Source organism: Hyaena hyaena, unplaced genomic scaffold, assembly GCF_003009895.1.
Source record: "Hyaena hyaena isolate Hyena2069 unplaced genomic scaffold, ASM300989v1 scaffold_9, whole genome shotgun sequence".
NCBI lineage: Eukaryota > Metazoa > Chordata > Mammalia > Carnivora > Hyaenidae > Hyaena > Hyaena hyaena.
Genome location: NW_024080641.1, coordinates 7450050 through 7463556, shown reverse-complemented (window position 1 = coordinate 7463556; position 13507 = coordinate 7450050). Strand labels below are relative to the sequence as shown.

The 13507-nt window shown below is 52.8% G+C and overlaps 2 protein-coding genes across 8 annotated transcripts in view; one reads left to right on the top strand and one right to left on the bottom strand.

Annotated features, from left to right (window-relative positions):
• CUNH19orf47 (chromosome unknown C19orf47 homolog) overlaps positions 1-6004 on the bottom strand; it is a 24463-nt gene extending 18459 nt beyond the window's left edge. For 2 of the 7 annotated variants that reach the window (XM_039250998.1, XM_039251009.1), the window contains exons 1-2: positions 2443-2539; positions 1885-1936 (exon numbers count right to left, since the gene is read on the bottom strand). In XM_039250998.1, the coding sequence (XP_039106929.1) occupies positions 1885-1936; positions 2443-2481 (91 nt within the window). In that variant the 5' untranslated portion in view covers positions 2482-2539. Of the gene's footprint in view, positions 1-1884; positions 1937-2442; positions 2540-4318; positions 4425-5705; positions 5876-5969 lie in introns of those variants that run through there. The other 5 variants (XM_039250980.1, XM_039250989.1, XM_039251022.1 and 2 more) reach the window with 4 other exon arrangements.
• Positions 6005-6269: 265 nt separating this feature from the next.
• Positions 6270-13507, top strand: part of PLD3 (phospholipase D family member 3) — a 19727-nt gene continuing 12489 nt past the window's right edge. Inside the window, exon 1 of the mRNA XM_039247941.1 lies at positions 6270-6365. The gene's annotated coding sequence lies outside the window, so the exon portion shown is untranslated. The remainder of the gene's footprint in view (positions 6366-13507) is intronic.

Below are 13507 nucleotides of genomic sequence, written 5' to 3'. Positions count from 1 at the left end.
ATGTTTATACTTTTTTTTAAATTTTTTTAATGTTTTTTATTTATTTCTAGGAGAGAGAGAGAGAGCGAGCGTGAGCAGGGGAGGGTCAGAGAGAGAGGGAGTCACAGGCTGAAACAGGCTCCAGGCTCCGAGCTGTCAGTCAGCACAGGGCCCGACGCGGGGCTCGAACCCACGAACCGCGAGATCATGACCTAAGCGAAAGTTGGACGCTTAACCGACTAAGCCACCCAGGCGCCCCTAATGTTTATATTTTGAGACAAACAGCATTAACGGGGGAGGGGCAGAGAGACAGGGAGACACAGAATCTGAAACAGGCTCCAGGCTCCAAGCTGTCAGCACAGAGCCCAACGCAAGGCTCGAACTCACGCACCTCATGAGATCGTGATCAGAACCAAATGTGGACGCTTAACTGACTGAGCCACCCAGGCGTCTCTCCCTCTAAAATTAATTTTTTTTTAATCTTAAACTGTTATTAAGGAGGAAAAAGGTGCGACATAGTTTGGAAGTAGCTAGCTGCCTGAAGCAAAGTCAAGGAACTGCCTATGTCCCCACATCGGACCCCCACCATCATTTCATGTCCTACCGAAGAGGAAAATATGCTGCCAATCAAACGGACATAAGCATAAGCGCTCCCATTTCCGAAACATTAAAGATGGGCAACAGTGTGGGTCATGGACTCAGTGAGGTAGGGCCTGCCGTGCACACCAGGAGACATTCACTAGAACACACTAGCAGCATGTGTAACAGCCCCAACCCAGAAATGATGCAGTAGCCACCAGAAGAGTACGGGGAACAAATGGTGGCTCACGCGGTGAATGCCACACAGCAGCGCAGAGGAGAGAACCACGGCTACATGAGGCAATGGAGGTGACGCTCGGACGTTACATGGTGCAAAAGAAGCCACACACAAGAGAACACAAGGTGTGATTTCGTTCGCCCAAGTTCAAAACCGAGAAGTCTACGGAATAGAAATATTCTCATGGGTGATGCAACCATAATAACAGGCAAGGAGAGATGATCATGACGATAAGATACTGGTTTCTTCCACCTGGAGGAAGGAGGGGGTGTGACTGGGTGGGCTCTGGGGAGGCTGTCAATATCGTTCCTCTTGGCCCGGATGGTTCGTTTTTGAAACCTCTGTACTGAACTAGAACACACACGCCTACGGAAGTCCACGGAAGTCGATGATTTTCACAAAGCAACACACGCCTGCAGACCAGCACCCAGACCAAGAAAGAAAACGCTTCTGGCATCCCAGGAGCCATGCCCACCCCCACCGCCGACTCCCTGTGTGGTGACGTCCCTCCGTTTCTCTCCTGAGGGCAACGACCACCTAACGGTATAGATTGGTCTGGCCTGTGCTTTACATAAAAAGAATCATGCAGGATGAATTCCTGATGTTTGAGGTCCTTTTCTAGATGTACAAATCTCGAAAAACTGCAAAGCTGCCAAGCGAGCCCTGTGCTTTGGGATTCCCAAAACACAGGGCTTAAAGAGAATCCAGGGACACAGCTCACGGGGAAGATAACAGCTAACACTGTCAAGAAGCATGCCCAGGATCTGACATCCAATAAGCTCTCTGCTCCTTACAACAACCCAGGACGTGAGGAACTGGTAGTTTCTCCGTTTTACAGGTGAGAAAACCCAGGAGCTGCTGGACTTCATGACACAAGTTCATTAAGGCTGGACCGTGCGGTCCAGAGGCCAACACGCAGATTGGACAGGCCCGAGGCAGGCCCCGGCCCCGCCTCCACGCTCCTCCGGGCACAGCTGTTCCTGCCAGTGACCTGGCCCTCCCTCCCCCACCCCGTCTCCCCTCACCAAGGTCATACCTCAAAAAGGGCAGCGGGGAGAGGGAGCCCAGAGGGCAGGCCACAAACTCACCCATAGTCACTGAGACCATTGTCTCCCTGGTCCTGGTGCTGCTCCTGGGAGCCTGGAAGAGAGAGCGAGGGGACAGGGCCCATGAGTCGCCGCAGGCTGTGAGTGAGCGTCCCTCCCTCGCGGCCCGCAGGTCTGCCTGCCAGAGGAGCGTTCCTGGGCTGGGGGCTCACCGCCCAGGAATAGCCTGTAACAACAGCTGGCAGGAAGTCAGCCTGGGACAGAGCTGCCGCCACAGCGATCACTGCTGCCTGGGCAGCTCCATTCCCACACGCCTCACAAGTCTCTGGCTGGGATGAGAGAGTGACGGGGAGGGGGAAAAAAAGACACCCCCCTGCTCAAGACTTTAACCATAAATACCCACTAGTCAGCCATTCCCAAGCCGCCTACTGACAACCTACTGGGCGCGTGGCACTGTTGTAGGAAGTAAGGATACAGAGGGGAACAAAGCCGTAGAGCGTGGCATCTAGGTGGACGGGGGAGAGGGGAAGACAGAGAAGTAAACGAGCAAACGGATGGGGGTACAGTGAGTCAGAAAGCCTTCGGAGTCCTGGAGAAAACCTGGAGGACCGGGCAGGGAGGGGCTGCAGTCCTAAACATGGCGAACAGGGGAGTCGGCTCTACGGTGACGTTCAGAGACCCGAAGGCGGTGGAGGAGCGAGCCAGGCGGTTTTATGGAGGGAGAGTGTTCCGGAAGAAGGTACGGCAAGTCCAGTGCCCTGAGGCAGGAGCCCATCAGGCCTGTGAGAGGGACAGCAGGGAGCCGGTGTGACCACTGCAGTGAGTAAGGGCTGCGGGGGGTGGGGGTGGGGGAGCGCAGGACGGGGACAGCGGGAGGAGCTGAGGGCAGCCACGTGGGGCACCGCCTCAGCAGGGGCCTCAGAGGAGAGATGGGAAACCAGTGTCCACTTAGGTAGGATCGGCAGGTGCCCAGAAGCTGTTAAAGACACCTCAGTGCTCACGGAGGAGACCTTCCCCTGAACAGAGAGCGGTGCCGAAAGGAAACTGAAGGGACAACTTCCTGCCTGATGGTTCCGCGCCATCGGTCCCCAGGAACACGCGTCCCCACGCTGCCAGGGCCCAGACTTCCCTCCTGCCCTCTCCTCCAGCCCCTCTGCCCTCTTCTCCCCACCTCAGCCCCTCCCCATTCTGATCCTTCTCCCTCCCCCCTCTTCCACCTCCTCCTCTCTCTGCCCCCCCACCCCCATTCTGATGGTACAGGAGAGGCAGCAGAAGAGTAAGGGCCCTGGGACCAGACTGCAGGGTTCGAATCCGGCTCAACCACTTGCTAGCGGTGTGGCCTTAGCAGTCTAGAAGAGTGGCTGTTCTCATCTCCCACGGATCCTGCCTTCACCTTTCCTTGAACACCCAAGGGCTTTGCCTGCCCCCTCTCCCCACCCCGGTTTTCCCACAGCAGGTCACCGGTGCCCAGACTGCTTTCTTATCCTGTCCCCCCGACAAGCTCTCCCACACTCTGCCTGCCGCCCGCTCTGTGAAACCCTCCCGAAGCTGCCAGATGAGAGACTCTCTCCTCTACCCTGGCTAGGATTCATCCTGACCCCCTCTGGCTTCCGTTGCCTGTCTTGCTGATGAACGTGACCACAGACATCACTCTGTCCCATACTTGACTCCTAAGATCTACCTTCCTTTCCGGATTTTGCCACGGGGCACAGATAGCACACAGCCAGCATCTGTCAGGGAGCAGGGCCTGGAGGGGTTTCGGTACATCAGTCAGGAAAACAACACCTCCCGGACAGAGCACGGACTCTGCGCCACGACCAGGGCCAGGCTTCACACCAACACCTCACAACCGTCTCACAAGCAAGGACTATTATTAGCCCCGTTTTAATCGATGAAAAAACCCCGACTCATCGAGGTCCGGTCATTTACCAAACACCACATCTAGCAAGTGACTTTACTGGGATTTGAAAACAAGTTCTCCCAGATTCCGGTACCCACTCAGTAGCTCTTGCTGAATGTTTATGCGCCAGGCACCGAGTATACACGGCTCAGTGTCTCCCCACAACCACATGGGGAACAAAGTTAAAATGATCCCCGTGTTTGTTTGTTTTAATGTTTTTTATTTCTGAGAGAGACAGCGCGCAAGCAGGGGAGGGACAGAGAGAGAGGGAGAGAGGATCCCAAGCAGGCTCCACCCTGTCAGCACAGAGCCCGATGCGGGCCTCAAACCCATGACCCATGAGATCATGACCTGAGCTGAAATCCGGAGCCAGACGCTTAGCCGACTAAGCCACCCAGGCGCTCCTAAAACGATCTCCATGTTACCAATGAGAGTGGCAGGTCCGGGATCACACAGCAAGTAATGATAGGCCAGGACTTGCACCCAGTCAGTCCAGTGACAACAATTTAACGCTGGTTGAGTGATTACTACTGAGGCACGGCGCTCAGTCTTGGTGAGATTTCAGTTCGTGCTTACCAGAAGCCTCTGAGTACCAGGATGCTCTCCAGACAGCTGTAGAAGTCACCTGCTGGACTCAAGTGCCTCTCTCCTTCCTTATAAGCCCATCTCCAGCGCTGACTTTCTGAACAGTGAAAATTGGAACGTTAATAACAATAACAGAAAATGACAATTCCCCAAACTCAAGAAATTACCATCTATTGGACTCCCTTGCTAAGCCCTTCTTTAAATTCTTTTTTAATGTTTTATTTATTTCTGAGAGAGAGATAGTGTGAACAGAGCAGGGTCAGAGAGAGAGGGAGACAGAGTCTGAAGCAGGCTCCAGGCTCTGAGCTAGCTGCCAGCATAGAGCCCCATGCAGGGCTCGAACCCACAAACCGTGAGATCATGACCTGAGCCGAAGTTGGACACTTAACCACTGAGCCACCCAGGTGGTCCCAACTAAGCCCTTCTTTAAAAGGCTTGGACCTAAATCCTTTTAACTACTTCTGAACCCTAACCCTGGAGCAAGTGGCTGAACCTTTCTGGTCTCACTTCCCTCAACTCTAAAACAAGAATGGTAGGAGTATCTATTCTTACAGTGGTTAGAGGGATGAAGTGAGTTCATAAACACCAAGGTCTTACAAGATGCTTGGCAAGAGAAAAGTACTATGTACATATGCATTAAATAAACCTTCGGTGAGCTAGAGATAGGGCGGGACAATCACTGACTACTGTCCGTCACATGCCAAACACGAGCAAAGAACAGTATAACTTGGCAGGGTCCGTGGAACCGCAAGGCATTTTTCAATTCTCTTTCAGCTTCTGTCTACAACTTAATAGACTATTGTGCTTCTGTTGCATTTCAGGTTAGGTTTTCCTTCTTTTCACAGCCAACAATGCTGGTTTTCCATTAGTACAGCAGTACAAAATGTCCTTCTCAAACTAATTGGAGGAAAATGCATCCATGGTTTTAAAAAAAAAAAAAAAAAAAAAAAAAGCTCTATCTAGGAGATCTGGCAAAATTGGTCAAATAGGAAGTGGCAGGATGTCGATTTGCCCCATTCCAGATTCCAAGCTTTTTCCTACTGCTGTCTTCTGAGCTTCCTCCAACCCTTTACTCCCTTGAAAGTCCCAGCTACAACCAGTAACTCTCAGAATCATTATTATCATAGACCCAATACATTGAGTTCTTACTCAATATGGTACAAAGCCCTGTGCATCCTCACGACGGCTCTATGATACCGGTACCATTAGCCCTTAGTCTACAGATGAGGAAAATGAGGTTCGGAGAGATTAAGGCACAGGCTCACTGCCACAAAGCTGAGCTGGGACTTGAACCGAAGTCGGCCGGCCTCCAATTTCACGCCCCCACACCCAGATCTTCCATGCCAAGCGCAAACATTTTCATCAGTACGGTACTAACAATAACAGTATAGTAGGAAGTGTGCAGTGTGCCAGGCGCTGAACTAGGGTCTCCAACATGCACGAGCTCAGCTCTCACTCCAACGCAGAGGGAGGATGCTATGCCAGATCCTGGCCCCCATTCTACAGAGGAGGAAACTGAGGTTCGGAGAAAGAAGTCGCTCGTCCCGGCCGCACAGCGACGCCGAGAATGACTCCAGCACCAGGACGCCATCCATCCCCTCCGCATTCGGCCCAGTCCCACCGCCCGTGGCCCGCGCCTCACCTGACCCTCCGCGCCCGCGCCCACTCGCGCAGCCCACCCTCCCACCCCGGCGGCGCCAACTGTCGGACCCTCCTCCTTCGGCCCGGCTGCCCGCCCCGGAAGCACCGCCCCCGCCGCCGGAAGTCGGACCGACCGTCCGCGGCCGCTCTAGCCAGCTGGGCCGCCACCAGCGAGAGGGCGGCAGCAGCCGTCACGTGACCTCCCACGGTCTCCCAGGAGCTTCCCTCCGCCCCGCGCTAGCGAGGAGCGCAGCCAATGAGAAAGGCCCATGCCTAGCCCCCGCCGGTCCGCAGTCTCGCCGGAGTGCGCCTGTGCGCGGCGGGGGTGGCCGGGCGGGGCTCCAGCCGGCAAGGTGCGTGCGGGGCTGGGTCCCGGAGTGGGAGACGTGGAGTGCAGGTACTGTGCGATCTGGGGGCGCGGCGCCTCTGTTACCCTTTTCATGTTGTCCTTCCCGCCGTAATGCATTTCTTCCCTTTTGTCCTCCAGTGCCCGTTTGTGTAGTCATTCCTCCCCTTCTGTCGCACCCCGGTTAGATCGTCACCACCCCGCTTCTGTCGGCGTCACCCTCCTTATGTCGCTCTCAACCCCCTTCGCTTAATTCTAAGCCCCCATTGCCCCCCAGGTTGCAGTCTTCCCTTTTAAGTCGCCATCGCCTTCTGTCACCTGCTCTTCTCTCTTGTTGCTGTTTTTCTTTGACCAAGTCCTCACTTAAGTCGTCATCATAGCCTTGTGTCACCTTCACACGCCTTCTGTCACCATCTCCGTAAATTGCAGTCACCCTTCCCTCATGTCAGTTTCACGCCATGCCTCCAATGCACCTTTGCTCCTAACAGTCACCGTCCATGCCTCTGCCTTCCAGTTGTTTTCTCGCCTCCATGTCGCCGTCATTTCCCCGTGTCACCTCATACTCACCACCGTCTGGGCTACTAGAGCCCGGTTCCTGGCGTGTGCCAGAATCCCAGCTCCACCGCTAAACCTCTGGGTAACCTTGACTACGTGATCACACCCTTGCAATCTCAGCTTCCTCACCTGTAAACCACACACCAGGACCCCTACGTCAAGGACGATTGTGAGGATTCTCCAAGTTTATTCTTGTGATATACTCAGCCTGATGTGGAGATTGAGGCTAATAATGTTATTAACCATGTCACCCTCACCCTCATGCAGTCCCCTTCATCACCTCTTCATTGCCACCCCTCAGGTGCCCTCATCATTCCCATGGTATTGGTACACTCACTCCCTGTGTCATGATACCCTCTGCCATGGCAACCACCCCACGCCACCGCACGTCACAGTCTCCATGATCTCCTCTCTGCCACGTCACCGCACCTGAGGGGGTGGCCCATCGGCCATCACAAACCCTGCTTGGGTAAATACTTAATCCCTATCTCTACCTTGCCGGATTGAGTGATTCCCCCACCCCCAAAATGAGAGCATTGAGCCGACCCTGTAGTGGGAATCCAGGAGTAGTGAGGGAGATGGGGGGAGACTAGCTAGCTTAGAGCCAGATTCCCTTGACTTTTAGAATCGAGGGTGCAGAGAGATGAGGCAGGTCCCGGCACACCTCGGTCAAACCTTAGCCGTAGGGAGGTAAGTATCTTATTCACTCAACTTGCTCTAGCGAGCAGTGTAAGACTGTGGTTAGCAATGGGTGCCTGGGGGCTGGAACCCTAATTCCAGGCTTGATTCTAGCACTTAGTGTTTTAAAAGTTGCACGGCCTTGAGCAGGTGGCTTAACGTCCCTGTGCCTCAGTTGCCGCGTCTGCAATATGGGAAGAAAAACACAAGGTATCCCTTCAGTGAGTATTTATTAAGCATGTTCTATGAGCCCAACTCTGTGCTAGGCATGGGGGACACATCAGTGAACAAAACAGACAAGAGCTCCCTCTACTCATGGAGTTTCTATTCTAGCAAGGGTAAGAGACGAGCGAACAGGTAAGTAGATTCGATGATGCGTTGGAAGAAGAAGGGGAGAAAAAAGAGAGATGGGAATGCATGGTAAAGGTTACAGTTTCAAGTAAGGTGGTCAGGAAAGGTCTTTTGAGGTGGTGTCTTTGAACACAGATACGAAGGAGGGGAGAAAGTGACAAGACTCTGTGGGGAGGAGCATTCTGGGCAGAGAGAACAGCATATGCAAAGGCCCTGAGGTGGGGGCACACGTGGAATACTTAAGGAATGGCAAAGAGACCAGCAAGGGAGGAGAGGGGTGGGGATGACGTCAGAGGAGTGAGCCGGCAGATCATCTGGGATGTCGTGGGCCGCGGAGAAGACTTTGTCTTTACTCCGAGTGAGGCGGAAGGATTTGGAAGAGAAGACTCAGTCTGATGTGACCTGATGTGACGTGAAACAGCAGCAGCAGCTCCAGAACTTTCACCAAGGATGGATCAGCCAGAGCAGCCTGGCTGGAAGGAGAGCCAGAGTTGTGTTCTTAAAGCTGCACTCACATATCCTTTATATTTGGAGAAAGCCTCCGACGTCCCTCTCAGAGACTGGGAGGGAGAGGAGGAGGAGGTGTTGAGAGAGTGTCTGAGAAGCCAGTGCCACCTCTGGGTTCATTTGCCATTGGGGGCGGGGGGGGCCTGGCAGGCAGCCACAGATCTATAGATGATGAACAACAGGAGAGGCAGCTGTCTACACCGGGGACCCTGAGGCAGCTCTGGGTCAAATCCTGGCTCCACTGCTTCCAGGCCTGTCCTTTTGTGCCAAGGACTTAACCTCTCTGGATCTTGAGCTTCCTCACCATTATGTGGGGCTAAGGAAAGGACCATTGCGAGAAATTAAATGCATAAAGTACTTCCAGCAGCTCTTGGTTCAGTAAACACGGGGCCCTGCCCTCTCACCCCACCCCCTGCCCTCCCTCCGGGCGGCAGGGGAAGAACATTCTGCCTATACGTTACATTCATGAATCGATTTCCAACATCGTAGTATCCTGGAACAGAGCTGAGCCCTGGGTTCGAATTCCATACCAACAAACCTGACGCTTTGCAACCTGAGCAGAGTTTTCCCTGAACCCACTGCCTCATCTAAAACGGGGAGAACAGTGCCTTGCCCCCAGAGGTCTGGTGGAGTTGTTTTTGAACGGAGACATCAACCATTTTCTCTGTTTCTTTTTTTTTTTTTTTTTTTTTTTAACGTTTATTTATTTTGAGAGAGAATCCTGAGCAGGCTCAGACGCCAGTGCACAGCCCAGCGCGGGGCTCGATCTTACCAACAGGGAGGTTGTGATCTGAGCCAAAATCAAGAGTTGGACGCTTAATCGGCTGGGCCACCCAGGCCCCCTAATACTTCATAGGGTTTTTCTTTTTCTTTTTTTTTTTTTTTAAATGTTTTATTTATTTCTAGGAGAGAGAGAGAGACAGCGTGAGCAGGGGAGGGTCAGAGAGAGAGGGAGTCACAGACTGAAACAGGCTCCAGGCTCTGAGCTGGCAGTCAGCACAGAGCCCGACGCGGGGCTCGAACCCACAAACCGCGAGATCATGACCTAAGCGAAAGTCGGACGCTTAACCGACTAAGCCACCCAGGCGCCCCTATTTTTCTTTTTAAGTAAGCTCTCCGCCCACCACGGGGCTTGAACTCATGACCCTGAGATCAAGAGTCGAATGCTCAACCGAATGAGCCAGCCAGGCGCTCACTTTCAATTGTGAGGCTGTCTGTCCCTCCCTTACTTGTTTTTCGTCTGTCTATTGCCTTGTTCCCCAAAAACAACGTCATCTTTACCAGAATTTTTTTTTTAAATTTTTTAAATTTTTTTTATTGATTTCTGACAGAGAGAGAGAGAGAGAGAGACAGCGTGAGCAGGGGAGGGGCAGAGAGAGAGGGAGACACAGAATCAGAAGCAGGCTCCAGGCTCTGAGCTGTCAGCACAGAGCCCGACGTGGGGCTCGAACCCACAAACCGTGAGATCATGACCTGAGCCGAAGTCGGATGCCCAACTGACTGAGCCATCCAGGTGCCCCTTTTTTTCTGTTTTGTGCTATCTTTCCAGGCCCTACACCCGCCTTATCAGCCAGTAGTCACTGAATACTAGTCAAATGAGTACATGAATGAACTGACCACTACCATATACTCTTCCTGTGCTGGGCGGTGCTGGGCACACCGGCCGTGGCTGAGACAGCCCAGTGCTGCCCTCATGGGTTTCATAGTCCAGTGGAAGAAACAAACCCATCACCAGGCAGTGACAGCACAGACTGGCCGGGACTGGGGGAACAGAAAGGTCAGGGCCCGGATGGAGAAGGCCAGGGACTTTTGGAACCCAAAGTGGGGAATGGTTCTGTACCAGCCCAGGAGTCAGGGAGGACTTCCTGGGGGAGGTGGCACATGAGGTGAGAGGAATGAGCAACAGGAAAGGAGAGAAAGGTGTGCTGGGCAAGAGGAGCAGCTACAGGAGCGTTTGGTGGTAAACGTATGGTTTCAGTTTGGGGCACTGAAAGATACTAAATATGGATGGGACATAAAGTGAGACAGTAAACCAAAGAGGAGATTACGGAGAGATCATTCGGGGCTCTGGGAAGCACAGTGAGGAGCTGAGACTTTGTCCTGAGGTTACCAGGACGGGGGGTGGGGGGCATAGGTTTTTGAGCGGGAGAGGAACAATTTCCGTTCAGATGGAGGGGGAGCTAGAAGGGTTGAATAGAGATTGGGAACAAAGGGAGGTGGCGGGAGAGGGGACCCAGGTGGGAGAGGGCAGGTCGAAGCTGTGGAGGGGAGAAAAAGGGTGTGTGGGGGAGAGACCCTCAGGAGGCCAAGTGGACAGGCTGTGGAAGGACCAGGATGAAGCCCGGGGCTCCAGGGGAGTTAGGGAGGGCTTTCTGGAAGAGGTGGCACATAGGCTGAGACCCATAGGATGAATAGGATAGCTGTCCTTGAAATGGGGACCGAGGAGAGGATCAGGTTTGGGAGAGATGCTAAGAACAGTTAAGGACATGGTGGGCTTGAAGGGCTTGGGGCCCCCTGGAGAGAAACATCTAGAAGGTCATGGCACTTCCAAAGCTGAAGTTCAGGGAAGAAGTGAGAGCTAGAGACAGCTTTGGGCCCTAGAGGACATGGTAAGAAGTTTACCCTTTGCCCCACGGGCAGTGGGGAGCCACAGAAGGGTTTTGAGCAGGGATGAGACAGCTTAGATTTTTTTTTTAATTTTTTTAAAATGTTTTTTATTTATTTCTGAGAGAGAGAGTGAGAGACAGCATGAGCACGGCAGGGTCAGAGAGAAAGGGAGACACAGAATCTGAAACAGGCTCCAGGCTCTGAGCTGTCAACACAGAGCCCGATGCGGGGCTCGAACCCACAAACCGTGAGATCATGACCTGAGCCGAAGTCAGACACTTAACCGACTGAGCCCCACCCAGGGGCCCCATAGGTTTTTGAGTTCCGACTCAGAAATATTCACCAATCGTAATGTGGTTTTGTTGCTGTTTTGTTGTTTTTTTACCTACTTGCTTTTCAGACCAAGCATCTCCTCCCTCTAGGAAGGGCAGCTTCTAGGGGGCCTTTGAAATAAAGGTTCTACTGCTCAAAACAAAACAAAACAAACCAAGTTTACAAAACCAGTGCTCTGTTGTTTTCTGTAGCCTTGACCTCAGACCATTGATTGTTCAGTCCGAAGGGGTCTGTGCAATCAAGTGAAAATCCGCTCCTTTAAACCTAAGAACATTTCTGTTTTGGACCATATGGAAGGTCCATAGGTTTGTAAATGTTTCCTGTCGTGTAGTCTGGTGCCTCAGCAGCTAACTGGCCCTGCACCCTCCCTTGCAGTCTCAGTTGGCTTGAATCAAACTGAAATTGACCTTGAATTTTACTCAGGCTGAAAGTCTGTAATCTGCACCTACCCGTCTGCTCTGGGCTTAGAGCACAAGCTGGTTATCATTGTGTATAAAACAAATGTCACTGGGTCTAGAGAGACCTCTATGAACGTCTTTTCTCAAAGGTTTCCATTCGACTCCATTTCCTCTGTTCCCAACAAACATTTATTGAGTGGTTATGATGTGCTGGGCACCAAGGCGTAGAAAAATAAACCAGACACAGACTTAGCTTTTTTATTTTTTAATTTTTTCATGTTTTATTTGTTTTTGAGAGAGAGAGAGACAGCATGAGCAGGGGAGGGTCAGAGAGAGAGGGAGACACAGAATCCGAAGCAGGCTTCCCGCTCTGAGCTAGCTGTCAGCACAGAGCCCGATGCGAGGCTCGAACCCACGAACCGTGAGATCATGACCTGAGCCGAAGTCAGACGCTTAACGACTGAGCCTCCCATGCACCCCCACAGACTTAGCTTTTTAAGGGACACATGAGTCTGTCTGTGATAAAAGTGCAGAGTACTAGGGGACACAGATGTCACAAGCTTGTTTGGGGAATTTGCTATGCTGCCTGCCTCCCATGGATGGATCCACTGGCCCTTCCCAGCAAATGTGAGGTTCGTGTATTTGTTTTCCCGCTGGTCTGAGGATGAAAATGAAGCTCAGAGAACAGAGCCTCGGTTCCCAGGACACACTGCTAAGGTCTGAACCCAGGGCGGTCGGACTCTGAGACCTACCCCTTAAACCATTCAGAGAGCGCCAAGCCTCCACCCTTTAGATGAGTATGAGATGATCCCCCCCTTTTTTTTTTTTAATTTATCTTGAGAGACAGTGCGTGCACACATGCGTGCGAGCAGGGGAGGGGCAGAGACACGGGACAGAGGATCCAAAGCTGACTCGCGTTGACAGCACAGAGCCCGGTGCAGAGCTCAGACTCACAAGCCACGAGATCCTGACCTGAGCCAAAGTCAGACACTCAACCGACTGAGCCACCCAGGTGCCCCATGATATGCTCCCCATTCTATAGATAGGCCAGCAAGGCTCAGAGAGGTAAATCCCCAAGCCTGAGGTCACTCAGGAAGAATGACAAGTGGGATTCAAACCCTAGACTCTGCGCTCTAAAGCACTGCTGTGGAGGAGGGATCAAATATCTCCTGTCCCCACCCAAGGGTGGGGTGTTCAGAGAGCTGTGACCCAGCGCGTGCCTCAGAAACCCAGTGGGTTTTGCTTCCTCCTCTTTGGGCTGTGGTGTCACACCCCCAGGCAGGCAGGGCACAAGCCAAGGACCAGGGATATCCAAGGGGCCCCCTTGCAGATACGTCTCCTGACCAAGGAAGCAGAGCACAAGGACCGGCCTGGGCATTGCCCTGGGGCCCCGCGGGGGTCCTAGGCTACTGGCAATGCAGGAACTGAGCCCAGGCGAGGAAAATGCCAGTATCTGCCGGCCTAACCCTGTCAGTCCAGCTGCTTGCTCCCACCTTTGATCTCACCCTGCCCTGCGCCCCTTCTCTCCCCAGGGATCTGGGGATTGGGATGCTGGATACTTACCCACCCGAGGCAATTTTTTTCTTTCTTTCTTCTTCTTCCTCCTCCTCCTCCTCCTCCTCCTCCTCCTCCTCTTCTTCTTCTTCTTCATGCTGGATACTTACCCACCCGAGGCAATTTTTTTCTTTCTTCTTCTTCTTCCTATTCTTCTTCTTCTTCTTCTTCTTCTTCTTCTTCTTCTTCTTCTTCTTCTTCTTCTTCTTC